The sequence below is a fragment of the Pseudorasbora parva genome, chromosome 11 (assembly GCF_024679245.1).
Source record: "Pseudorasbora parva isolate DD20220531a chromosome 11, ASM2467924v1, whole genome shotgun sequence".
NCBI lineage: Eukaryota > Metazoa > Chordata > Actinopteri > Cypriniformes > Gobionidae > Pseudorasbora > Pseudorasbora parva.
Window position 1 is genome coordinate 12009669 of NC_090182.1, and position 26232 is coordinate 12035900.

The following is a 26232-nucleotide window of genomic DNA, read 5'->3' on the forward strand; positions in this document are numbered from 1 at the left end:
TTGAGTGGCCTGTTTCGATGAAGGGTCAGTTTGGCACTCGGAAACCTGGATCCCCCAGTTGGAGCCTCATTCACAGCTCATGGTACAGTGCATAACTGTCTCCTGTGAGTGTTCTCTGGAGGGGCTGTTCCATTCAAACTGTCAATGTGGACAGAAAACAGCAGCAAAAGGCAAGTATTATATCTGATTACTTTTATGTGAACTTTGATTTCTGCATGCATGTTGTAACATGTTTCACCTTATAAAGTTGCTGTATATATTTTTCCATCAGTTTGCATGATACGTTTGTGAGAGATTAATCCTCTAATCTGATAAGAAATACTGTTTACTGTTATTAAGGACACTTGTGTATATACAAAGTAAAAATCATTTTGGAGAAGACAGTTGCTCTCAGAAGATGAATAGTATAAAGCTATAAGAAAACATTTTGTCATTAGAATTATATAAGTTTTTGTGACTGTTTCATTTGATGTTTCAGGTCTGAAAACATTCAACAACTGCTGAATGACCAGTTCAGGCATTTTTAAATGGCACAATTGTGACAACCCAATGCCTGTGGTATCTAAATTGATGAAATGGAACGCTGGGTTCTAGAAGGTGACAGCTACTCTTTCCTTCGCAGTGCTCCACAAACGTTCAACCTGCAGAATCGTGAAGGGCCAAATCGTGTAGAGATTTTTGACATTACTTCAATCCCCAACCATCGTAATGCTATATCTGAAACAACCTGCCTATGTGACATTTTTGGGGATGACGTCGAGTCTCCATCACTTTCCAGTAGCCCAGCCTCTGTGACTTTTGTCAGAAGGGTGGATCAGCCTTTTCCAGCAGATGATGCCAATGACTCTTCAGGATCTTATCACACTGCCAATGGATCTGACTTAAGCGACAACATTGAAGTCACTTACAACACACCTTCTCCAAAAAATATACCAGATTTTTTCACATCGGAGACCAGGAAATCAGAATCACATCCAGATAAATCAAACATCTTATCTGATTCTAAAAATGGACTTAACCCACTTGAGTGCACACCACCTGCAACCAAAGGGAATGTAAATGACCTTTCACATACTGGGTACACGTGGGAAGAACCTCAAGTGTCAGCGAGCACTGCCCCAGTGAATGAAACGAAAATTACAAATGCTTCTGAACCACAGGATATGGATTCAACACCAGCTATAAACCAGATTAATCCAGGAAAGGATATTTCTAATCCTACATCTTACCCTTCAGAGGAAAAAGAACCTGACACTTTTGAGCAAGAAGAAATTATTACAGCACCTCAACATACAAATACAAGCCCATTTTTAGACAAACAAGACTGCATACCTATATTTGAGTCTAATAACTATGAATCCTTGGCAGAATCTCCACTTGAACAAAATAATGTGGTGTCTTCTGAGAACAAAGAAAGTATGAACTATCATAGTCCACAAGAGGAAAATGTTCTCCTTGCACAAAGGATTATTAATAGTGGCTCTGTGTCAAAACTGCCAATCGCTTCTCCAACAGACTGCAGTCCTGTTCAGGAAATGTCTACTTCACCTGCAAAGAGAGATATTAATATTCTACCCATACCTAGTGTCATGCCAGAGCCCATATTAACCTCCATCTCCCCTGTAAGCAGGGAAATTATCTCAACACCAGCAGCCACGGGTAGATCTTCACCTGAGTTGCTGAATTTGAGCTCAACTCAAGTGGGAAACACATCAGAGTTTCCAGACTTGGCAGACACTTATGGTGCATCTTCTTCAGTATCATTTCCTACCAGTGATTATGTGGAAATAGATCCCCTATCTCTGTCTGCCATTTCCACTGAAACAAGAGGACCAGTGTGCTCATGCATAGATGACAGAGAAAGTCTGGAATCACCTGAGATCAATGAAACCAGCTTTTCTCCTGATCACTCAGCACCTGCTTACTCACCAGAACCAGTAATAATTCACTCGCCTATGGGTTACACTATCAGCCCATCACCTACAAATGAGAGAATCATTTCTTCAACTGAACCTGAAGCCTTACCATCCTCCCCTCTAAGCACAAGGATTGACTGCACAGATATCTGCTCCTCTCACTCATCTATGGGTTACACTATCAGCCCATCTCCTACAAATGAGAGACTCATTTCTTCAACTGAACCTGAAGCCTTATCATCCTCCCCTGTAAGCAAAAGGATTGACTACCGGGATATCTGCTCCTCCCCTGATCAATCAGAACCAGTAACCATTCTCTCATCTCTGGGTTCCACCATCAGTCCATCACCTACAAATGAGAGAATAATTTCTTCAACTGAGCCTGAAGCTTTACTATCCTCCCCTGTAAGCACAAGGATTGACTACAGAGATATCTGCTCCTCTCACTCACCTATGGGTTACACTATCAGTCCATCACCTACAAATATGAGAGAAGTTTCTTCAACTGAACCAGAAGCTTTATCATCCCCCCCTGTAAGCACAAGGATCGACTACAGAGATATCTGCTCCTCTCACTCACCTATGGGTTACTCTATCAGTCCATCACCTACAAATATGAGAGAAGTTTCTTCAACTGAACCTGAAGCTTTATCATCCTCCCCTGTAAGCACAAGGATTGACTACAGAGATATCTGCTCCTCTCACTCACCTATGGGTTACACTATCAGTCCATCACCTACAAATATGAGAGAAGTTTCTTCAACTGAACCAGAAGCTTTATCATCCTCCCCTGTAAGCAAAATAATTGACCACAGAGATATCTGCTCCTCCCCTGATCAGTCAGAACCAGTAACCTTTCACTCATCTCTGGGTTACACTATTAGTCCATCACCTACAAATGAGAGAGGGGTTTATTTACCTGAAACTGAAGCCTCGACATCTTCCCCCTGCTGTCCCAGTGATATCTACAACTCTTCTGATCACTCTATTCCACCTCACTCATCAGAACCTGCAATAAATCACTCACCTATGGGTTATACCATTAGCCAGTCCCCTACAAATAAGAGAATGGTTTGTTCAACAGAACCTGATGAACCACCATCTTCCCCTGCTATCACCGGAAATGGTTACAGAGCCACAACAGCATGCAGTAGAGATTCCACGCCTACGTCAAGGAGCATTGCCTCCACTCCAAACAGCAGAGAACACTACCTTACACCAGAGCCAATTTCCACAGCTCCTTTAATAGAATTGAGATCAGTCACCTGCTCACCTGAAATCAAAACAATATCTTATAGTGTTCTGCCACATAATACAAAATCCCCTGTGACTGGAGGCATCTCATCTAATGTTTCACCAAATGAAGATTTGGCTCAGTCACCTGTGGTCTCACCTACCTCAAGAAACATTTTGTCAACACCAGAGAACAGATCAAGGCCCTCATCAACTGCTTCAAACCGTACCAGAGACACAGCACAATCCATTGATCTCCTTCCATCTATCCCTCTTGAAAAGCCAGAAAATCAGTCTTTACCCATACTCTTTAAGGGGGTGAATCTTCCATCTCCTATCCCAATAGACAGTGATCATTTTGATAACCTTGCTGACCCAGAGACCTTCAAAAGCAGCGGATCTGTCCCAGATGAATGTACAGGCAGTGGACCACAAATTCTTAGCCAAATGCAGATCTTGCAAGATTCACGATCTAAACCCTTAGGTTCTGGATCGTCCACAGTAAACATGAAGCAAAATCAGGAAATTATTACTGATGACACAACCGCTTTAACTGTCTGTGGAACATCAGCCTCTCGGAGTCCATTTGCCTCATCTATGCCAATGCCAGGGACATCTGTAGAAAAGAAAAAATGCCATATTGAGGATTATGATAGCAACAAAGAAACAGAAATGTTGGAAAATGTTTGTCCAAGCAGTGACAAGAGGCATAGCAAAGTGCCTATAGCATTACAAGAAAGCCCGAGTGTTATATGTAGGCATAATGGTGGTAAATTTGATAGGCAGCCATGCAGGGAAAAGGAGGAGAGTAAAAAGAGGGAGGGAGTGGGGGAGGAGACTATGAGAGATAGTAGTTACAGAGGGCAACAGGTTGAGCTGTCATTCAGTGCCAGGAATAGAAAAGGGCCTGCAGGCCACAGCCCAGCACTCTCAAGCCGAGACCCAAAGTCGGGAATTCCAGCTCGCTGTTATTTTGAGTCATACCCAACAACTCTTCAGCAACAGAGCCAGCTCAGAGCTCAGGGCTCACAACAAGAGAACAAGGGTGGTGCCAGGAGGCTCCAGTCAACTACCCAAGGTAAATACAGCAGTGCAAGCTTTCTTCCTCCTGAATGTACTGGTGAGAACTCCAGCATGGGAAGTGAGTTTGATGAAGCAGATAATGAAGTAAAATGGTTTACAGATCTGGCCTTCAGAAGCCTCTCTAGTCCTCAGGTGGATTATTTGGATGTGTACAATTCAAGCCACAGGTCATCAACAAATGTTTCTCAGCCATCGACTGTAGACAGCCCTGGTGCTGTTGCATGGATGACCTACGCAGACTTGCGTGGCTCAGGATTACATGAAAACGATGGCTCATCTTTTCTACCCTGTGACAAGCTGGACCCAAACAAACACTTTGAAATGGGGAGTTTTGAGTGTGTGGATGTTGCATTAGAGATCAAAGAAGAGTCCAATAGAGGAAAGAGGACAGTACCTAAAAGGCAGATACAGCTGTTAAGGCGGAACCCAGATGAACCAAAACATAAAGGGAACTCTGAAAATGTTTTGAATTCACCCTCCACAAGTAGACACTCACAAGACATCCTTGTTCGTCAACATAGCACACCAGCTTTTGTGCAAGAGGAAGTTTTCAAGGAGGTACCAGATTCACTACAAAAGGAGAGGAAAAGAACATTGCAGAAGTCTGTGTCTTTAGATGATGGCTCCCCCAAGACGCAAATGGCATCTTGCATTATCAAGAGTGTGTTGTCAAAGAAAATGCAAGATGTGCAGAAAGAGAAACCAAAAAGTGCAGACCCAAGTCCATCTGGAGAGGAAAACAAACATCCTGATTTCAGCCCCTGCTCTTTTGATGGTGTACTAAGCAACATGGAGCAGCATAGTTTAAGCTCTAGCCAGCAATCTGAATGTACTTTTTTATCTAAAGATTTTGCTGTTGGAGAGGAGAGAGTTTCACATCGTCAGCTGAAAAAATGTGCCCCAAAAGTTCCTCCAAAACCATTCTTAAGACCTGGGTTCTTTAACACTGGGGAAGCTCAGGGAGCTGGTTACATTACAAGGGAAGAAACAAAGCCTATAGCGGCCCTTACATCAGTTGATGACAAAATTCTTCTCAAACAAAACAGCAAGAGTGATGGGAAGGAGGGAGGAGGTGGCAACCTTGGAGAGACATACAATGGTGACTCAGCAAATGCCAGTGTCAGGAACACAAGTCCTGCTGTTGCCACTCCAGCAGTAAGCATGCAGAGCAAAATCACAAGCAGAGACACAAAGCGCCAGATGACACCAGAAAACCAGGAAAAACGATCTGGAAAGAGTGTATTTATGTCAAAAACCCCAGAAATGACTTTGAAACCTTCCTCTATTAAAGGGAAAAAGATGACATCTCTGAAAGTGTCTCTATCCCCCGACATAGAACATTCCAGAGAAATGTCTGAATCTCAGTCAATGGAGAATGCTGCAGAAGATATGAACACCAAATCTAGTCAAAAAGTCATAGAGACAGAAGAAGATGACGACAACAGCAAAAAATCTGTTAGACATAAAGTTAGGGATGTGAGAAAGTTAGTAAAAAACACATACAACCTGTCTTTCAAAGCTTCAAATTCAACTTCTAATGAAGACCCTGTCATTCAAGAGAAAAAAGAGCAGCTGCCACAAACTCCTCCAGCCTTACACATTGAATGTAAAGCCATAAGTTGGAAGGACAAACAAACATCAGCTAGCAAAACAATCCACTGTCATGTTGAGAAACAGCCTGTTGACATATCAAAAATATCACAACCACTAGTTGGTGTAGAGACAAGAAGAGATGCTGACATCACTGAAATAACATCCAAGGCCTCTTCGCCAAAGACTGAGTCACTACAAAATGTACCAGATTCTCACTCTACAATTATAGATGGATCACCTAAATCAGATAGTATCACTAGGAGGTCTTATGTTCACTGTGATCAGAGCACTAAGATGCCACCTAGACCCCCCAGTAAGGAGCGGGAAATTTCTGCATTAGTGGTTCTGCCAGATGGCACATCCAAATCAAAGACCTTTGATAGTACAACCACTGATTCAACACAAACGGAAGCTACAAGCAACAGCCACTCTGTATCCATGTTACTGAAAGAAAAGGGGATGCAGGCTGATATCGGAGTGTGTGATGTTGTTACTGAAGGTGCAAGTGCTACAGCTAGACATGTCAACAGGCTTGAGATACCTGTACAGGCCTGTTTATCAGAAGTATTTTCTAATGAAGCACAAGTAAGGGTGGAAAATACAACATCGACTTGCAGTCCAACAACTCTTGTCAAAAATTCTTCAAGGACATCCCAACAAAGTGAGAGTCCCAAGGGAACACTGACAGAAGAATCAACTAATGAACAAGAAAGAAAGAAATTAACCGCCATCACAACTATGACACAAAATCCAACTTATCTAGCAACATCTGACAAGCAAGAGATCAGGTCCTTCTCAAATAGTACAAAAAATAATGGCACACCAGTGAATGCATCAAAAGAGATTGAGTTACCCATACAAGTAAGATCAATATCAACTGATAGGCTTAAGCCATTTGTACCACAAAAACCCAGCTATAAACAGTCATTTGCAGAAATTAGATCTGTGTCAAGTGACCCACCGAAAACAGATGCTCAAGTGTCACCTGTTATTAAGCATCAAACCCGATTAAGTAGTGAATCAAAGAAAAATGAAACGACAACCGTGGTACACAAGGATCAACCAAACGAAGCTTCATCCAGAGATGCAAAAAGACTGGCTGTATCAGCTGTATCAAGCTACAAACCACCACACATCCCAGTCACAACAACTCAAAGTACAGTGCAGAAATCCACCACAATGACATTGGCCAGTCTGGATCAACAACAATCTTCTGCTTTATGTCAAACCACCAGCACTTGCCAGCAACAGACCCCATCATTTAGTCAAGAAAATTCAGTGTTAGGTAGTTCTGTTGCTTCTAACTCATCAGGAGCACAAGCCCTTGACCACATACAATCTGTGACAAGAGCATCATCTAATAATCGTTTTCACACAGATGACTATCTTTTCTATGCTTCAGATGATCCCCCCAGCTATGATGAGCGAGAGAGTTTCAGCCCGCTACGGCTCTTAGACTTGCCCCCACAGAGGTCATGCAGGTATCATCCAACCACTAAGCAATCTCCATGCTCGTGTGTACTAAGTTCCCACTCACATCAAGGACATCCCCAAAACAGTCCACAGGAACGGGTGCCATCAGCCTCTCGGTCTCCAGGCCAAGTTCTTACCTGTCCGGGAGCTCCTCCGCAAGCTCAAGTTCGTCCTCAACAGTGCAGACCAGATGCTCTACCAGTCTCCAATGCCACAATACCACACAGCTCAGCATTGATTCAGCCTCTCCTAAACCCAAGAGCTTGCCCTGTTTCAAACTCACAGTCCTACGGTGATGACCAACCACCAACTTCAGGGTTGCATTCAGAAAGACGACCAGCTAATCATCCTTCACCTCAAGCAACAGCTCCGGCTCCCTATCATGATTACTCTCATTCAGCTAACATGTCTACTCTGGATCCCAGGCCTCAGTTGTTTAATCCCCAAGATTTGCCATCATCTTTTGGTCATGATTACACAAATGAAGGCCCGGGTGGAGCCGGTGTATTGTATCCAGAGAATGCAAGTGGGCTCAACTGTGGCCAAGGTCCTCGTCGTGTTCTTCTTGATCCCGAGACTGGTAAATACTTCTACATTGAGGTGCCAATGCAGCCACTCAGAAAAATGCTGTTTGATCCTGAACTGGGCCAGTATGTGGAAGTTCTCATACCGCAGCAGGCAATGTCCCATTCTGGCCTCTATCCACCAGCTGCACCACCCTACTCCTCTTTGCACAGTCCTGGGTTGTATGCACCACAGTACCTACCTTATGCAATGCCATCTTACCCAGCAATCCCAGGCAGTGCCCAACAAGTTCGCCACCCAGAGCCTCCTCCTGTCCCCACCACACTTAATCAGGCTTCCTTAAGGTACGGAAGCCCTGCGAGCCAGATGCCAAAAAATGAACCCAAAGGCCACTCGTCACTTGATCAAAGCTATCTAGAGAGCATGTATTATATCCCCACTGGGATGAATGCAAGTCCAAATTCAACCCCTTCAGACTGCTACCACAAGGCACCTTCAAGCATGCCTCCTTCAGGGGGAAGAAGAGCATGAAACAACAGTAGATACATGTGATCTGTTTACATTTTGAATCTGTTTTGGTCGGCAGCGTTTTTAAGCTGGATTTAAAAAAGTCAACATTTCTAGTCAATAGTTGTAAGACAGTATTAATATTGCTTCAGCTCATTTTATTGAAACAAAGACAATGTTAACTGCTCAAAAAGACCCAAAACAGCTTTGCTTTTAGCTTTTGTTTTTTGTTTGCTGTTTTCCTGATATTTATGGTTGTCGTTCTCATAATGGCTGTCATTCTCTGATATTTTTTCACTGTATCATTTGTACAGTACCCAAGTCATATAGACCTTTCTTGCAAAGGCAAAGCGTATGCAACGGGAGAGCTTATCTTTTAATAGCTGTCTCTGCCTTCTTTGAAAACCCTTAATAGTTTATTTCTGAAGGGATTTATATGTTGCAGTTATTATAATGTTTTTGGTGTTTCACTTCTAAACTAAATATCACTACTTAAGTGATATTTAACAAATACATGATACATGACATAACTTGTAATTGCTTTGTGCAAAGCCATTGATGTGCATTGGAAAGTAAATTCTGTACATTTTAGGTGGATGAAATGAATGTGGATGAGCAAGATCCACCAGTTCATTGGTATTTAAATAATATATTTTCTATCATCAGAGGATTGCCATTATTATTTTTTACACATGAATACACCCCATTAAAGATAACTGTTGGCAAAAAACATCAGTCTCAGTTTTTTTTTTTTTTTTTATATTATTATTAAATGCCACACATGACCTATTTGAGTAACAGTAAGGATAAAAGCGGTTTACTTTAACTTCTAAATTACAGCAACATTATTAAGCCCAGAGGTAAAAGAGGTAAACTTTGAGTTTAGGGCTGTTGTTTTTATCACGGGGTGACATCTAGTGGACAAGGGCAAACATCTTTGTCCATCATTCTAATGCTTTCTTTCAAGAATGTGAGTCATGTATAATTTGTTCTTTTTGGTGGAGAAATGAAGAAAAACAATTTTGGCATCATGCTAACCATTCCAAGAAACAGTCATAATTCAGCCTAATGCTTACATATATAATTTTGTCATCTGAATGAAACAAAAAGCACGTGTTGACTAGAGTGATTTATTCTGGGTGTTTCTTTTATTTGGGTGTTCAACATGGCTGATGTGACATAATGGACCACCATAGTCTTAGCTGTGACGTTTTGTGAAAATGTTTCCACTTATTCGAGCAAACGGTTCAGTCTTCTCCCTACTCATTTAAACTGCAGCCGCACCCATAAATGACTGCATTTGATTTCCTGACTGGTCTGATCATGCTTTAAGAAAGGCTGATGGAACTGTCTGAGTGTGGGCAGACAACTCTGTGGGGGAGAGGGCACTGTTTGTGGGGTGTTTGACTGAAAACAGACATTCTTCATTCAGGACCCTCTGAGCAGACAACCAAAGGGGAGTAGAGTAGGAATAAAAACGAGTTTCTTGGGGCAAGTGCTAATCTTTACCATAAATGTGTCCTTATGAGCTGAATGGAGAGTCAACTGAAGAACTTATAGATGCAACAACTTATGCAAACCATTTTACATTATGTGAGGGAAAATGTCAGCCGGGGGGAAAACATGTAAGTAAACATTTTATCCCCCATGATTAGGTCCCCATGAGAAAAACATCTTAGAGAGAATCCGAAATTGTCCTTGTGGGGACATTTTTAGGTCCCCATGAGGAAAACATCTTATAAATCATACAGAAGGAGTTTTTTTGAGAAAGTGAAAATGCAGAATGTTCCTATGGACCTATCTATGGAAAGTCCCCATAATACATGGAAACACTGTGTGTGTGTGTGTGTGTGTGTGTGTGTGTGTGTGTGTGTGAGAGAGAGAGAGAGAGAGAGAGAGAGAGAGAGAGAGAGAGAAGGTAATGACTGGTTGCCATAAATAAAGTTTGGTAAAAATTCTGAGTTAAAGAATTGGCGTTTGTGTGTGTGTTTAAACTAAGTGATGACAAATGAATGCCTTGAATGCCAGGTAAGATTGAGGACTACACCTTTAACCCTTATCACAACTGACCCCTTCAACAGGTCAGATGGCTGCAGGTGTAGGTGGGGATATCTCTGACATTTTTGTAAAGTCAGTTGCTTTGGATACATTTCAGACAAAATAACCACAAGGTAGCAGCGCCTTGGAGGAGTTTTGTTGCCCCTGTAGGGTGAGTGAATGTTATTGCTACATAACAGCTTATTACTCATCATCATAAACAGAGCAGATGTTAACTTTGTCATGTACCATGTCCTGCTTTGAGGGACAGACCATATATGGGCGACTTCCGGGGATGACGTCAGCAAGACTCGCAGTACCTGCAAGGATGATCAGGTACACATCCGCAGCCCTTCCGGACGAGTCATGTCACATAGCAACAAAATGAACCAAACAATGCTTCCGTCTGCAAACCAAACCCCAGCAAAAGCTGTTTGCTAATGTACCAGCAGGTGGAGCAGTCACACCCACAAACTTAACCACAACTTCACCTTGTTATATTTCACTGAAGAACTTTTATTACATTATTCCCGTTTGCAGACATTGACCTAATTATTAACTTTAGTCACTTACACAATTTTAAGAGTCTCACACTTAAAAAGGTCTGAGTTTCGCTGTATTTTTGTTTCATTGCTGGAATTTCACTATTCTGAGTAAACAAGCAGAAAGTGTCCATGGCTTTTTGAACAAAATGTATTGCTTCACATTTAACGGTAGGCCTACATTTTAGGTGCAAACTATTTTAAACATATTTTAATAGAAAAGTGTTTGTGGGGCTATATTTCTTTCAAATAAATGCTATTTATTCTTGACAGATTTATTTTCCCTTTCACTGAGAACAAATGGAACATATTTTGAATGTTACTTAATGATGTAAGCGCTCAAGCACTACTTTCGGTATGTCTTTTTCCCAGGACACTGGACTCTCAATTAGGCCTGAAACCTAAAGGGATGGAAGGAATTTTCCCCTAGAGAGCCTCAGTGTGTGTGTTGAGAGAATAAAACCTCCAAACTATCAACAATGAGAGGACAAAGGTGAGGGGAAATAAAGTTACTTTATGTGTGTGTCATGGTAACACGATAGGGAGAGGCAAATATTTTCCCTTAATTCCCTGGTAAAACTCACATAATATGAAATTAAAGTGTCTTATAGAGAAGGAGTCTTAATTAGTCAGTGTGTGTGTAGCCTAATATCCAAAAAAAGTGAAACCCTGTTTCCATCATCACAGTTTCAGACGCGGGGATTCCCATTTCCTGGCATGGCTGATGGATCAAATCCACTCTGGGTCTAAATTGCTGGATTTGGTATATTAAAGGAAACCTCAAGGTCAGGCTGACATTATAGTTCCAGAAAGATTGTCTGAACAGGAGACTAGAGTGTGTCACTTTCGTGGTGACTTATAGGTAAAAATATGTCTCTCTTTTAGTTGTATGGATCAGTGTATCCAAAATACTGACTTCATCAATGATATCACCCTTTCTCAAACACATGGTGTGTCACATCACTGGCTGTACATTTTAAAAAATATGAATGAGGATGTCTAGATTTTTTATAAATTGTTATAGCATCTGATCACGACCATATGTCGGTGAGCTTATGCAGTCCTTCATAATCGCTGTAGTTCTGATTTCATTGCCTTATGGTGACATGTTTAACCTCTGGTTATTCTTAGAGACACCCATGGTTGGTTTCTACTACACAACCCTTATCAGTAGGGGAGCCGATAATCTCGAAAAGCATGACACGTTTCTCTTTGGTATCTTTTTCAACCTCCTGCAATAATAAACTGCTTTTTGTTGATGCCCACTCCCTCACTTTGATGTCAGAGTGGAATTTGATCAACATGCCCCCAAGGAATGCTGGGAAGGTAATAAGATTCTGTGGTTTCGCCATAAAACAACTCAAAGGCATGTAAGAAATTGTGTTAAAAGAGTCGGTGATGACATACTGCACCTGACTGATTATTCTCAGTCTAATTTTGAGGGTGCATTCGGGTGAGACAGATTGAAAAGAAAAGCAATCAGTCAATCAACTTTTTAAAAAACTTTTAGTAAATAAATTAATAAGGAGTGATAAGAACAAAGTGAATTCCTGTGACAGGACAGAATTTACAGTGAGAAGATCAACACTACTTTGAAGACATCACTAGCTGTCAAGGAAATTCACTTTTCGTTTTCTCTTTCCTGTTTCTATTCTTTGTCTTTCACATTTTCCCTCTTTCTCTTTCCTTATCACGTACACACATGTTGACCTTACAAATCACTTCGTTATCACCTCAAACACTTTCTAAGTTCTGCAGATATTGCACTGCTTCCTCGGTTAGCCAGTATGACGCCATTAGTGATGAAAGTCCATCTGCAGTGCAGTGTTAAACAACATACGTAATGAAATCATTACCAGACCAGAGAATTATCAAAGCACCTAAACTAATTTTGTAACACAAAGTAATGAATCCTGATTTGAATCTGTGCTGTAATTTAAAGATGATATGTTCTTATAACTTTGTCAGATTCAGATTTTTTATAGCTCAGGAGTCTCATACTGTAAAACATGTTTGGGGGGGGGGGGGGGGGGTAGGTAACAATTTCTTACAGTTTCAGTGTTAGCTCGGTATGAATGAAATGCTGCTTCATGCATACTGAGCTACACTGTTAAAGGCCCACTGAAGTGCTTTGAAACATTATTCAATGTGTTGATGTATTTCCCCTGAAACGGCTCCAGGTTTCAACTAACGTGAAAACAGACTTTTTGCGTCAATGAAAATGAAAATGAAGGCGGAATTTCCTTGGGCCCTTGTCCCGGAAGGGCGCGCACATGCGACCAGAGCGAGACCAAATGCACGCCCAAAATCGTGCTTTGCTTGAAAAGGCCAGCTGTACTAGCCTGACAAGCCAGACCCACATCAAGATGTTTGGTCTGGAAACTCACAATTGACATCCGAGGGGCGGGATAAACGGTTGTCTTTCAAACTGTGTGTTGTCTTTTATCCGGTCGGCAAAACTCCGAACACATCTTCCCTTTTTAAGAATGACTTCAGTGCCGTTCTTTGTTCTTTTCTCAGAGAAAAGCTTAACTCCAAGTCTTCCAGAGTTGCGGTCAAAGCTGATTCGAAAGACCGCCGTTTGCCAGCTTCTGTAGTAGCATGCAAACGCAACTCGCCCGTCATTATGTTAAGCCCCGCCCACCAACTCTATACACAGTAATTGGCCTGACCAGAGTTTGGTTTTTACAGCTCAGACATGTATTGAGAGTTGTTAGACGATACTCGTGACAGATTAGATTTGCTGCCGCTAGATTTCTAGGCTACGGCTGCACTGCAGTCACAGGACTTCACCAAATAAACAATGTAACCAAAGGTGTGTATTTTTGATTGAGCGGTCCCAACGACAAAAGTTCACGGTCATGCATTGACTTTTATTGTACACACACGTTTGTTTTTGTGAAATGTGGGGACATTTCATAGGTGTAATGGTTTTTATACTGTACAAAGTGTATTTTCTATCCCCCTACACTGCCCCTGCCCCTAAACCTACCCATCACAGGAAACATTCTGCTGTTTTAACTCATCCTGTATGATTTATAAGCATTTTGAAAAATGGGGACATGGGTAATGTCCTCATTTTACACCCTCTCCTTTTTCAAAAACTTTGCATTTTTACATTTTCAAACATCACTTGGTATTATGTATAAGCTGTTTCCCTCATGGGGCTCAACCAAATGGCCCCACAATGTCCAAATTTTCACATGATTTTTATGGGAACATTTGGTCCTGTCAGTGTAGGTAAAACACGTGCACGTGCACACACACGTATATCTGGTTCACTATCTTTGTGGGGACTCTCCATTGTTTTATACTGTACAAACTCTAAATTATATCTGCTTACACTAACCCTACCCCTAAACCTACCCATCACACAAAACTTGAAAAACCTAATTCTGTATGATTTATAAGCATGTTTCCTCATGGGGACCTCAATTTGTGACACGAGTCCCCACGAGTCAGTGTGCATTCAGGTTGAATTCCCCACCGGGATAGAAAAACATGAATACACACACACGCACACAGAGTCTGGCAGGCTTTCTAGGGACTCTCCATAGACGTAATGGTTTTGTACAAAACCATATATTATATCCCCTCACACTAACCCTACCCCTAAACCTACCCATCACATAAAACTTTCTGCATTTTTACATTTTCAAAAGAACTCATATGATTTATAATTTTTTGTACCCACGGGGACCTCAATTTAGGTCCCCACAGTGGCACGAGTCCGCATGAGTCTGAGCGCGATCAGGTTGAAGTCCCCACCAGGCTAGAAAAACATGTAGGCTACACACACACAAACTTTGTGTCCCACCACAGAAGAAAGGCATACAGGTTTGGAATGAATGAGGGAGACTAAATTATGACAAAATGTAACATTTCCAGTGCAATTTCAAAAGTCTCCATATCATTGTTGACAAGGGATCTTACTCATAGTTTTTCTTTCTTATGGCTTCATTGTTCACCCAAAACACCTTTCCATGACTTCTGCATCGGTTTCCTGTTGTGTACAACCTGCCGCCCTTACGAAACCCTTTCCTTCTTCCTTCCTTGAGAATTCTTAAGAGTGGGCAAACCAACAGTGTGAGTCAGTGCTTCAATCAGCGCAGTGCGGGTAAAACAGTCTGCGAGCAACCACCTTCCAACATCATATTTAGTTTTTACTCACTGTCCTCTTACGCAAAACACGCGACCACATAGTTTTTGTTTCCAGCGGGTTTGAGTCCAGGCTTTTGCAGTTGGCCGCTCACTGAGTCTGCGAGTGTTTATGCGGCTTGTATATCGAGTGCATGACGGCGGGCTAATGCTATTCCAACCATGATAATAAGGAGGGAGCGGGCTATATTTATCAAATGGAGGAGTGTCCATCACTAGAGCAGAGCTTAGCGCAGGTTGTGACCACAGAGGGGTTTGTACCAACACGGGCCTCATTGCAAGTCTTAGCGTTTGTGTTTTTCCCACCAGACATTATTCTAGTAATTAGTGTCTGAGGTTTACAAGTCTGATTATTTTAAGTCTTTGGTTGTTAGTGGGTGTTTGGAGGAATGTCTACAGTAAATTCTCATGTGTTTGTGGGGGTTTATATACGTGTTTGTGTGCTAATGAGTGATGGCAGATTTATGCTAGGCAGGATGTGTGTATTATTTAGGACTTCTAATTGGCTGGTGGCATTTTGAAAACAACAAAATTAGCTTTTCACTCTATCTGCCAAATTATTTAAAAACTATTTTAGATTATTAATCTGCAGTCAGACATCTGTGATTTTCACATTTGTCACATTTCAGTCACATTTTCTTCACGTTTGCAAAAATGCAACAACAAAAAAAATTGCTATGCAGTTCTGGTTTCTTATTGGCTCAAAAGAACTACACACCTTTATGATATACTGGTTTGGCTCTGGTACTTTTCTTACTCTGATTACTTTTAATCCAAATTTCTCTGACCTACAAATGACAAATAGGAAGTATGTTTTTGAAAAATATTACTAAAAATACTAACCTTTAAGGACACTCTTAAAGAGAACACTCTTAAAGAGAAAGTATTTGAATCTTTGAATGCTCAATAAATCCCTCTCACAACCTCATCAGGCGTCCCATTAATAATACAAATGTCACTCCTTCTATAACCACGAGCCCACAAGCAGTCACCACAAATACCCCTGCATTTACAAACGCTGAGAGCTTGGGTGCTTGCATCCATCTGACAGGTGTTGAAATTAGATGTCATCACCCACCACGGCCCATAGACACCCTGACTGCCAGCACAATCAGGTCATAGGGGCATCTCAGCAGACAGAGCGACCAAATTTACCTTTGAGACTTATATTGCCCATTGCAACTTCTGTCCAAATCATGCAAACACACACGCAGACACATATTACTTAAGCAGGAACAGTTAATTGCAATTTGCTACTGTAATAAATGTATACACACACAATTGTACCCACAGTTTTATTCATATTGCATTTATAAATAGGTATGTTTACATGAGTTCATTTTCGTCATCGAAAAGATTATGGTCTATGTGTTTCAGATTCTGAAAGTTCACAGGTCCGAATGCAACAATACGATGACCTGCCTGCATATGTATTTTGGGAGTGTGGGATCTTATGCTTTTATAACTTGCTATTGCTATCCTCTCCGATTACCTATACCCTACCTTAAATGAATGTCGCTGTCCGATTCATATGTGTTATGCCTATGTCCGATACAAACGTCTCATACACTGACCAGTACATATACCCATCACAGGTATTTTTTTTATCTGTTTGAGAAAATAGATGAATTCAAGCGTTTACATGGTTAATTTAATACTTGTTGATATAATTATTCCAGGTCTACTCCACCACCCATTTCAATCTAATCAAAATTTAATTCAGATCAAGCTCAATTGGATCGATTGAGGTGTTGAAGCCTTTCAGTCTGTTTGAAACATCAATACGATTATAAACGGTGCATATTTGGGTGAATGATGTAAACCAATGTAGTAGATTGTTTTTCATTAGGATACTGGATTCATTGAAGTATGTAATTACATGTAAATTGGCTCAACCAATGGTGTGAGTGTGGCTGAACAATCTGTTTGCCGAACCAATGACAAATGGGAATAGTGTTCATGAAATCTGTTCGTAACAATCATTATGTTTGCAACAATCAGTTTGCAATTCTGTCTGCTAGCACTAGAGGCACTAAAAACACTTTTGCTCATTAATTGTAATTTAAAACAACAAGATGATCTCAATGAACAACCACGTTCATGTTTAAATTATAAAATACCAAGAAGAAACATTATGTCCCGTGCATTTCGGTAATAACAGGTCTACAAAAAGTATAACTATTTATATCACATCACATTTTAGGTGGGGGTATGAAGGAATGGTTATGTGGTTTTCAGATCTGGAATGACATGATGGGACGTGACTGATGGCGTAAGTCACACATGAATCTCTTTCCTCAGGCCAAAGTAAACTCTTGGGAGTCGTTACAATGATGAGAGTATGAAACCCTCTGTCATTCTGCCAGGCAGTTGCTGCTAAATTCAGTTTTGGAAGGAACAGAGGCTTTCATTCTGCTGAGTTACATACTGTAATACAGTAAAGTGTCACTATTATTATTGCACAAGTGTAATATGTGTAACCCTTCGTGTTGAAACCGCCCACTTCAAGTGGGACTCGAACCCGGATCCGCCAGCATGAGAGCCGTCTCCTCTAACAAAGAGGCTAAAGCGTCATTTGAGATCAGAGGAGTGAGGTTTACTCGCACAGCCTCCGTTACATACGTGATATTTGGTTTGTTCAAATTCATAACCACAGCTAATAAATTAAAATAACAGTGCTAGAGAACAGCAAAAGAATGTTCCCCATTACGCCAAACAAAATGAAATATGTTATCACAGTTAAACCACACATCAAAACCTCCCTCTAGAAAAAGTATTTAAAGTATGACGTCTGACGAGCCACAATCTAACCAATCAACATAAAAAAAGTTTACTTGATATGTTTTTTCCATTAAAATCAATTATATTTGGAACAGTGTGTTCAATGGTTAGTACTTCCATTTGTTTCTGGATAAACATCCCCGCCTGCCACAATACTGTCAAATCACATGATATCAATCACTGAGACAATATGGTGGAGTCACTTCCATGGTGCCGTCTAAAACAGCATAACAGCACCTTAATCATTCCAGGAACTGTTTATTGAGAAAAACCAACATGCAACCTGCAAATAATAGCTTTAAAAGAAACCAGCCTCATTTTGGGCTTTGTGGAAATTTTGGACAGCATTCCAGAGTTGTGAGAGCGTTGCAAAGCTCAGGGAGCACCCAGCATGCCTAGGCAGATCCTTACCTCCACCCAACACATCATGATGAACAGCTCCTTTATACCAGTTCTCTTAACAACTGAAGTTAACAGGTGGAAATGTAAAAACAAAACAAACTCTTTCAGATTTAGATGAGCATAAATTTGGTTGGTCAGCTTAGGGGCTGGTCTCTTGAGCTTATAACCCACAGAATCGCAAACCCCAGAAGTTCATGAGCTGCCATCATCGTGTCCCTGAGCAAGGCATAATGGGACAGTTCACCCAACAATGAAAATTCAGTCAATGATGAAAAAGCAGCATAAAAAGTAATCAAAAAAATTAAAATTTGATGTTTATCTGCTTACCCATATAACACAGATTTTGGTGTCTTTGTTTCTTCAGTAGAACACAAATGAAGATTTGAACTCCAACCATTGCAGTTTGCCAGTCGTATAATGCATGTCGATGGGATGTAATTCTATGAGAGTAAAATATTTTGTTAAATATTATTGTATCTGAACCACAAAAAAATTGATAAATCATCAAAATAGCATTATTTGGCATGTTTCACTGCATCATCAAAATAAAAAAAAACACAATTACCCATTTACAAAATCTTTTAATAATCTTTTAATAAAGGTTGTTGAATCTCAAAAAAATTTCATTGTATTAACTCAAATGTTTAGTTTCAATGAACTCAACATTTTAACTCAACAGTGTACATCTTGGAAGTCTTGGGGGGTAAGCAGATAAACATTAAACATTTTTGGGTGAACTATACCTTAAGGTGGGGTCACTTAAATTAAATTTTGCGTAATAAAAAAAATCCATTGTCAAGAGTATAATCTGTATGTTCACACATCAACTTAAACATGAGCGACATCTGCACTGCAAACTTTTTTGTCCTCATGCAAAACTTCTGATCACATGGATTTCTATTAGAATGACTGGATTTAATTCGAGAAATTTTGCAGAGTAACAGTAAATGTGACCACACTTTTATGCACTATATTTTATATTTTTATAGCCTACGTCTTCTGAAAGGGATATTTAAACCAAAAATATTGTCATCATTTACTCACCCTCATGTCATTCCAAACCCATAAGACTTATTCTTCGGAACACAGTTGAAGATCCTTTTGATGAAATCTAAATGCTTTCTGTCTTTCCGTTGACAGCTTCACAACTGACACTAATTACAACTAATTACTAATTACTTTTTAATTACTTTCTAAATCCTATATGGTGTTTTTTTAAATTCAAAAAATGCCAAAAGTTTCTGTGATGGGTAGGTTTAGGTGTAGGGGTTAGTGTAGGGATAGATTATACAGTTTGTACATTAGAAAAACCAGTATGCCTATCATGGAGAGTAACCATACTCCACGCATCCGTGCGTGCGTGCGTGTGTGTGTGTGTGTGTGTGTGACCTGGTAATCCCTATGTTATGGGGACAAAATGTCCCCACAAAGATGGCAATATCCGTAATCCTTGTGCTTGTGGGAACATTTTTAGGTCCCCGTGAGGAAAACATCTTATAAATCACACAGAAGGAGCTTTTTTGAGAATGTAAAAATGCAGAATGTTTCCTGTGATGGGTAGGTTTAGGGGCAGGGGCAGTGTAGGGGGATAGGATGTACAGTTTGTACAGTATGAAATCCATTACGCCTATGGAGAGTACCCATAAAACATGGAAACACGACGTGTGTGTGTGTGTGTGTGTGTGTGTGTGTGTGTGTGTGTGTGTGTGTGTGTGTGTGTGTGTGTGTGTGTGTGTGTGTGTGTGTGTGTGTGTGTGTGTGTGTGTGTGTGTGTGTGTGTGTGTGTGTGTGTGTGTGTGTGTGTGTGTTTGTGTGCGCGCGTTTCATGAGTGTATGTGTGCGTGTGTGTGAGAGAGATTGTGTGTAAGTGTGAGAAAGTTCAAGAGTGAGTTTTGTTTCTACCCCTGCCATTCCCACACAAGGTTGCAATTCTTAAATGTGATCTAACAAAGGAAAAAAGAAAATATTAACCAGATATGCTGTTTACATTGCTTGTAATTGGGATGAAGTAAGCGTCTGTTGAGTATTTTAACATAACATTTTTGATAGTGTTGAATTAAAAACTCAAATATGCAGCGGGTCCACCAGACCCACGAACACTGGCTGAGTAGCAAAAATATGAACACCACACAAGGGTTAAATCTGTTCATTACGACTGGGTAAAAAAATAATAATGATTTCTCGATTTTAATCAATTCTCATTTTTATGAACCAATATCGATTCTTAAATCCCAAGAATCGATTAGATAGTAACAGAAATTTGTTTTCAGTTGATGAATGCAACATTATAGTGTACCTCCCATCCAAAAAAATTTTCAATATTCTTTGTGCTTCGTTACTTTTGATGAGATACAAAGTCTTAGATTTCAAATTACGTCCATTTTATTACGAAATTTGAATGGATGTCTTCTGCTTTAATAAAAAATTACAGCGTACAGCAGTTACATAGGCTATTTATTATCATTTTTAATGTTCTTCAATATTAATGTGAATAAATCCATCAAGCTGTATGATTGCCAACATTTAAATGTTTATATATTAGCAAACTAAAAAACTTAAAAATTGGAGTAGAAATATGATTATATAATTGTAAAGTTAGTATTATAACTTTATTATTATAAAAAACAGTGTAATTTGTGTTTGTATTTAAATCAGTTAATGTTAAGCTTCAATATTAGTTATGTAAGGGTGATTATTTAACGAATTATCATTTTTTGGGTGAACTAACTAACCCTTGAAGTCATATAGCTTTCCATCTGCTGAAGTTCTCAAATTGGTATTTCATTTGGTTATGACATGCAGGAACCAAAGCTGTTGTTAAACATGGCATTCTAAAGGCACCATGTTTTAAAATGAGCACAAAGAGAGTTTTTCACAACATAGCTTAAATTTATCCACAGAATGGCTTCAGAAGACATGAAATATAGTGCAACTTCTTTCCCCCAGCTTGACAGTCATGGCAGCTACTAATTTTATATAAAAAAGAGAAGTGTGGACATTCTTTAAAATTTTCTCATTGTGTTCCACAGAAATGAACAGCATACAAGTTTGGAGCAACATTAGGGTGAGTAAATGATGACAGAAGTTTTATTTGGGGTGAAGTTTCCCTTTAATACAATGATTGTCACTTTGGATAAAAATAAAGGTCTGTTAAATAATAAATAAGTATGTCATATGTGATGTAACCTCAGATCTGCATTTGACATTAGTGCACATTTTGTGTTCTTGTGGTTGAATATAAGCTGTCAGCAGTGGGAAAAAATAGACTGTCAAGGGATATGTTGTGTTGTGTATTGTGGCTCTTTTAAGAAAGTCTATAAAATGCTGCATTTGCTAGAAGGATCTGGCTGTAAGTCCTGCCATAGTGTTGTGGAATTTCACAGGCAGTATTGTGTGACGGTCAGGAAACTCTGTGAAGCATTGATATAGTACACTGTTCTGGCTTTCCTCAATATGGACAGCTGCTATTGATGACAAGATGGTAGAGTAAACCACACTGAGGTCTTTAGTTTGGGTCGTGGCCTCTTTTTGATTTATGCAATACACACTCTCTAAGCTTATACAGTATGTGATAATAAATTCAGGATTGTAATTTACTGGCAGCAAACAGAAAGTCTGGAGAGAAAGCTCAAAGTTCAGTTGTTCTGTGAAACTAGGAGCAACAGAAACAACATGTTAAAACAAAATACAGAGGCCTTTTCTTTATCAGTCATTAAGTGTCATCATGATGATCCAGAAGAAAATCTCTTTTTATGACAGGAACCTGATGATGACAAGTTTACTAGACAGATTTTACAGAAGTAGGGTGATGTGGGAGGATCTTGTAAAAGCATGTCCAAGTCGCATTTCATGCCAAAAAAAAACACAAAAAAAAACATGGTGCATGAAGAAAATTAAGCCTATTTTAAGACTAATATATTTTTATGAAAATTAAGAACATTTTCAATCCATTTTCTTATTGCTTGGTTACAAAATAACAACAATTAATAATAATTATTATTATTACACAACATTAATGAGAAAAATATTTTTGCATCATGCTGTGAATTTTTAAGAATTCATTTCCTGTTCCTTTATTTTAATTTTGGGAGTGAAATCTAATATTTTCTTGACAGGTTTTGTGAGATTCGCCCCTCTAGATGGACATACAAACACTCCCAGGCATCCTAATAAACATTAACTTCCCACATGAAAGCTCCTGAATGTCAAGTTCACCTTTGTACACTGATTTTCGTAGTCATTAACAAACCGCGAGTATGACCTTCTTTCTAAGTGTTGTAAATATATGACACCTGGTGAAAGAACAGAGTTCACAAGCCCAATCGACAAAGGAAAAGTGGGCCGTGGGTGTTCAAGGAGTTCCTGGGCTTCTTTTGCTTGAACACCGCTGATGAAATCTGCTACTCATGTTGAGAGTCACAGCATTAGTCAGAGCTCAGCTTTGTAACAATAGCTCACACCGGAAGGTTTCGTATGTGATAAAGATCGGATCAAGATGTAGCCTGTGGCAACAGATTAGACACTGCTTTGCTTTTGTGGCATTCCTTAGCTCTCTTTAGGTATTGCCTGCAGGGAATGCGTCATGCAAGCACAGTTTTCCATCAATACCTCTAGACAAAAACAACTGCTTTGGTTTCTGTTTTTATTTTTTTTATAAGTTCATTCACTCAACCCTTTTGATTAAAAAAATGCAATTCAATGTATACAAAGTTTACAGGTTTAAGAAGTTTAAGTATTTACAGGTTTGAATCTCAAAATGTCCTATTCACATATAGTTTTTAATGAATGGACCAAAAATCTCAGCACGTAATAACCCAGAATACTGTCTTACACTTGCTGCTCTGTCAGTTAGGAACCTGGGGGAACTCTTTACCAATCTTTCATTTAAAATCCACATTTCCAGCATCTGTAAAACCGCATTCCTCAATATGGACAATATTAAAAATATCTTCCATCTTAAAAAAAATTATTCAAACTTCGACATATGCTCTCAATGCCAAATGCGGAACAGTTTAAGGTGGGATAGGTAGGACTGATCTAAAACACTTTTGTCCAAATTTGTTTAAACTTTCTTTATATGTCAATACATAATTAAAATATAAGTACTCTAAAAAGGGGAGTATAAAAATCAAGTGACTCTAGACTTTTTAATCTGCAATAAACACCGCTCATTATTTTCGTTCGGGACGAAACAAATGATTGGCTTGGGTGACTGTCACTCTCTCTCGCTACCATGGCGACCACCGCTTTCGCTACAGGTTCTGCCCGCATGCGCGCGCTCGTTTGATTTGAGCAGTTCAAGAGGCAAGAAACCTCGGCAAAATAATGGCAGAGAAAGAGCATTCAAACTTCACCGGTGCCGGGTTTTACAGTCAGCGAAGGCAAACAATGCAAAAAAGGAAGACAGTACAAGAAAAGGCAATGCACAAAAAGTCTTTGGATAAACAAAGAAATCAAATGCGAGTAAGTATCTGCGTGGCTTTTCAACGATGGTGAGAACTGCGGGACCTGAAAAACGACTCATTGCTGGCTGTATTTCTGCTGGACAGGTAATCTTTCATTTTGATTATACACTTTTTTGGTTAATGTTTTCATGAAGCATGTATCACTAGCACACATAGCTGCCTAATATAGCATAACATTACTTAGCATAAAGTTACAATGTTATACACTTAGCCATTAGTAGAGATGATAAATACTTAATATGTTTAGCTCACTGTTGTGTTGAATTTCGCAAAATGTAACTTTAGATAACAAAATGCATGTGTAAAAGCTAGTACACCGCATCCAGGAACTTTTCTTTAGAACTAAGTTAGCTTTAGCTGCTACTAATCAACAATGCTTTCATCATGGAAACTCTTACATGCAAAACACAGTATATGTTATGAATCGTACACGAAATTCATCTTCATCACAGTATAACTGATGTTATTGAAAAAACATGATGCTACCCGTTTTCTTTGCCTTATAAATATAACTAGCTCGTTACCAAGTCAAACAAAAATATATTTTAAACTTTACCAGTACCGGTATTCGAGCTTGATAGTGAGTACTAAAAGACATCTTATTTGTTTATATTCATACTGATACAGTTAGATGTTTTATTACATGTGATTCTGACATGATGTCACTACATGCACACCGCTCCTCTCGGGTCAATGATGCGTATTTCAGCTGATTGGCCGGTGTAGCGCGTTCATGTATTTTGGGGGCGTGGCTTTGGAAAGAGCCCAGAAGGGAGAAGGGGGAGTGAATGGAAATAATGAGCTGTCTTTAAAACAGTCCTGAGAGGTCTACAGACACTAATTTTTTATATTTTCTTTTTCAGAGTACTTACATTTTAATTATGTATTGATATATAAAGAAAGTTTTAACAAATTTGGAAAAAAAGTTTTTTAACCAATTCCTACCTTTCCTACCTTTAATTAATGCGTTCATGAGCTCAAGGCTAGATTATTATAATGCTCTACTGGGTGGTTGCCCTGCACGCTTAATAAACAAACTCCAGCTGGTCCAAAACACAGCTAGAGTTCTTATTAGAACCAGGAAGTTTGGCCATATTAGCCCGGTTCTTTCAACACTCCATTGGCTACCAATTAAACATGTTTTAGCATTATAGTTCATCACGTCTATTGCAATATCAAAATTCTGGCCAGTTTATAATACCTAGAATATCAAAATCAACCGCAGGCAGAAGATCCTTTTCCTATTTTGGAACAGCCTTCCTAGCATTGTTAGGGAAGACAACATGCTCTGTCAGTTTAAAACACATCTCTTTAACCTGGCTTACACATATCATTTTCTATTATTCAAATCAGTTAGGCTGATTGTTAGGCTGCATAAATTAGTTCAGTCGGAACTGGGAACACTTCCTATAAAACCCAATGCACTAGTTACATCATAAGATGAATGGCATCTATGCTAATATTATTCTCTCTGTTTATGACGAGGTTTACTGTAGTCAGCCGGATCGGGACATCCAGATCAGATAGAGGGCCTGTGTCTAGACACGTTATTTTCCTGTTACCACGATAAAGCTGCTTTAAAACAACCTGTATTGTAAAATCACTAAATAAAGGTGACTTGACTTGATAGCGGTTTGAATACTGCAATGGAGGTCAAGCCCATATTCTGTTCTGTTTACCTGTGGCTTTAACCAGTCAGTGACTAAACGAATATGACGACTGGAAAGTCTTATCTCTTTTGAAACAACAAAGGTCCAGTCGAGCACACACTAGACACAAGCGTTTGGTGTTGAGTATCTCTCTCACTGTATAACGTGACAGTCAATTATTCGGCCAGTCTGGTGAAAATGAACAGGTGTGAGATCGGTGATAGCAGGGGTGCCCAATCCTGTTCCTGGATACCTACCTGCAGAGTTCACATCCAACCCTGAGTAAACACACCTGTCTGTAATTAACAAGTGTTCCTTGGTCTCAATTAGCTGGTTTAGGTGTGTTTTATCAGTGGCCTGTTGCATGTAGCTGGTTTCAGTAACTACCCAGGCAAGTTTGAGATTAGTTTGAGCAAATTCTGGTTTTACGGCTTTATCACCATGACCATAGTAATTTATGCTACTGCTCCAGAGTAGGTTTTATTATGGGTTAGAGCAGTTCCAAAAAAAAAAGCAAACGGGATTGAAAAATTCAGCACGTGATCTACAGACAACGTGCAAATTATAGAACACAAACGTAGCTGGATCATTTCTTTAATGACCAACGCAATCTACCAGTTAATGTCAGGTTTTAGACATGCTTTTTTGGGCAGTAAATAATAGTGCAAACACCAGTAAATTGACTAGTGCAAACCTTAGTAAATCGCCTTGCATGATTTATTTAAATACTCTCCTCCCTTAAATTTTGCTTCTGAAATGGGAACTAGTACACATGCAATAAGGTCAGCCATAATATGTGTCAATACAAGCCTAATAATGTCCACTCAGCACTAATTTTTCATTGCGTGTCTTTAGTAAATCCTTACAG

The 26232-nt window shown here is 39.6% G+C and overlaps 1 protein-coding gene across 1 annotated transcript; it reads left to right on the forward strand.

The window, feature by feature from the left end:
• Window positions 1-15: 15 nt before the first annotated feature.
• On the forward strand, window positions 16-9048 carry si:ch73-43g23.1 (mucin-17). Its single transcript, XM_067457096.1, has 2 exons — window positions 16-170; window positions 479-9048. Exon 2 carries the CDS (start codon window positions 576-578, stop codon window positions 8352-8354), a length of 7779 nt encoding a protein of 2592 aa, XP_067313197.1. The 5' UTR covers window positions 16-170; window positions 479-575; the 3' UTR covers window positions 8355-9048.
• The last annotated feature ends 17184 nt before the right edge of the window (window positions 9049-26232 follow it).

Bases quoted from the DNA above. Each gene is read 5' to 3' on its own strand.
- si:ch73-43g23.1 (XM_067457096.1), top strand. From the start codon at position 576: ATGGAACGCTGGGTTCTAGAAGGTGACAGCTACTCTTTCCTTCGCAGT.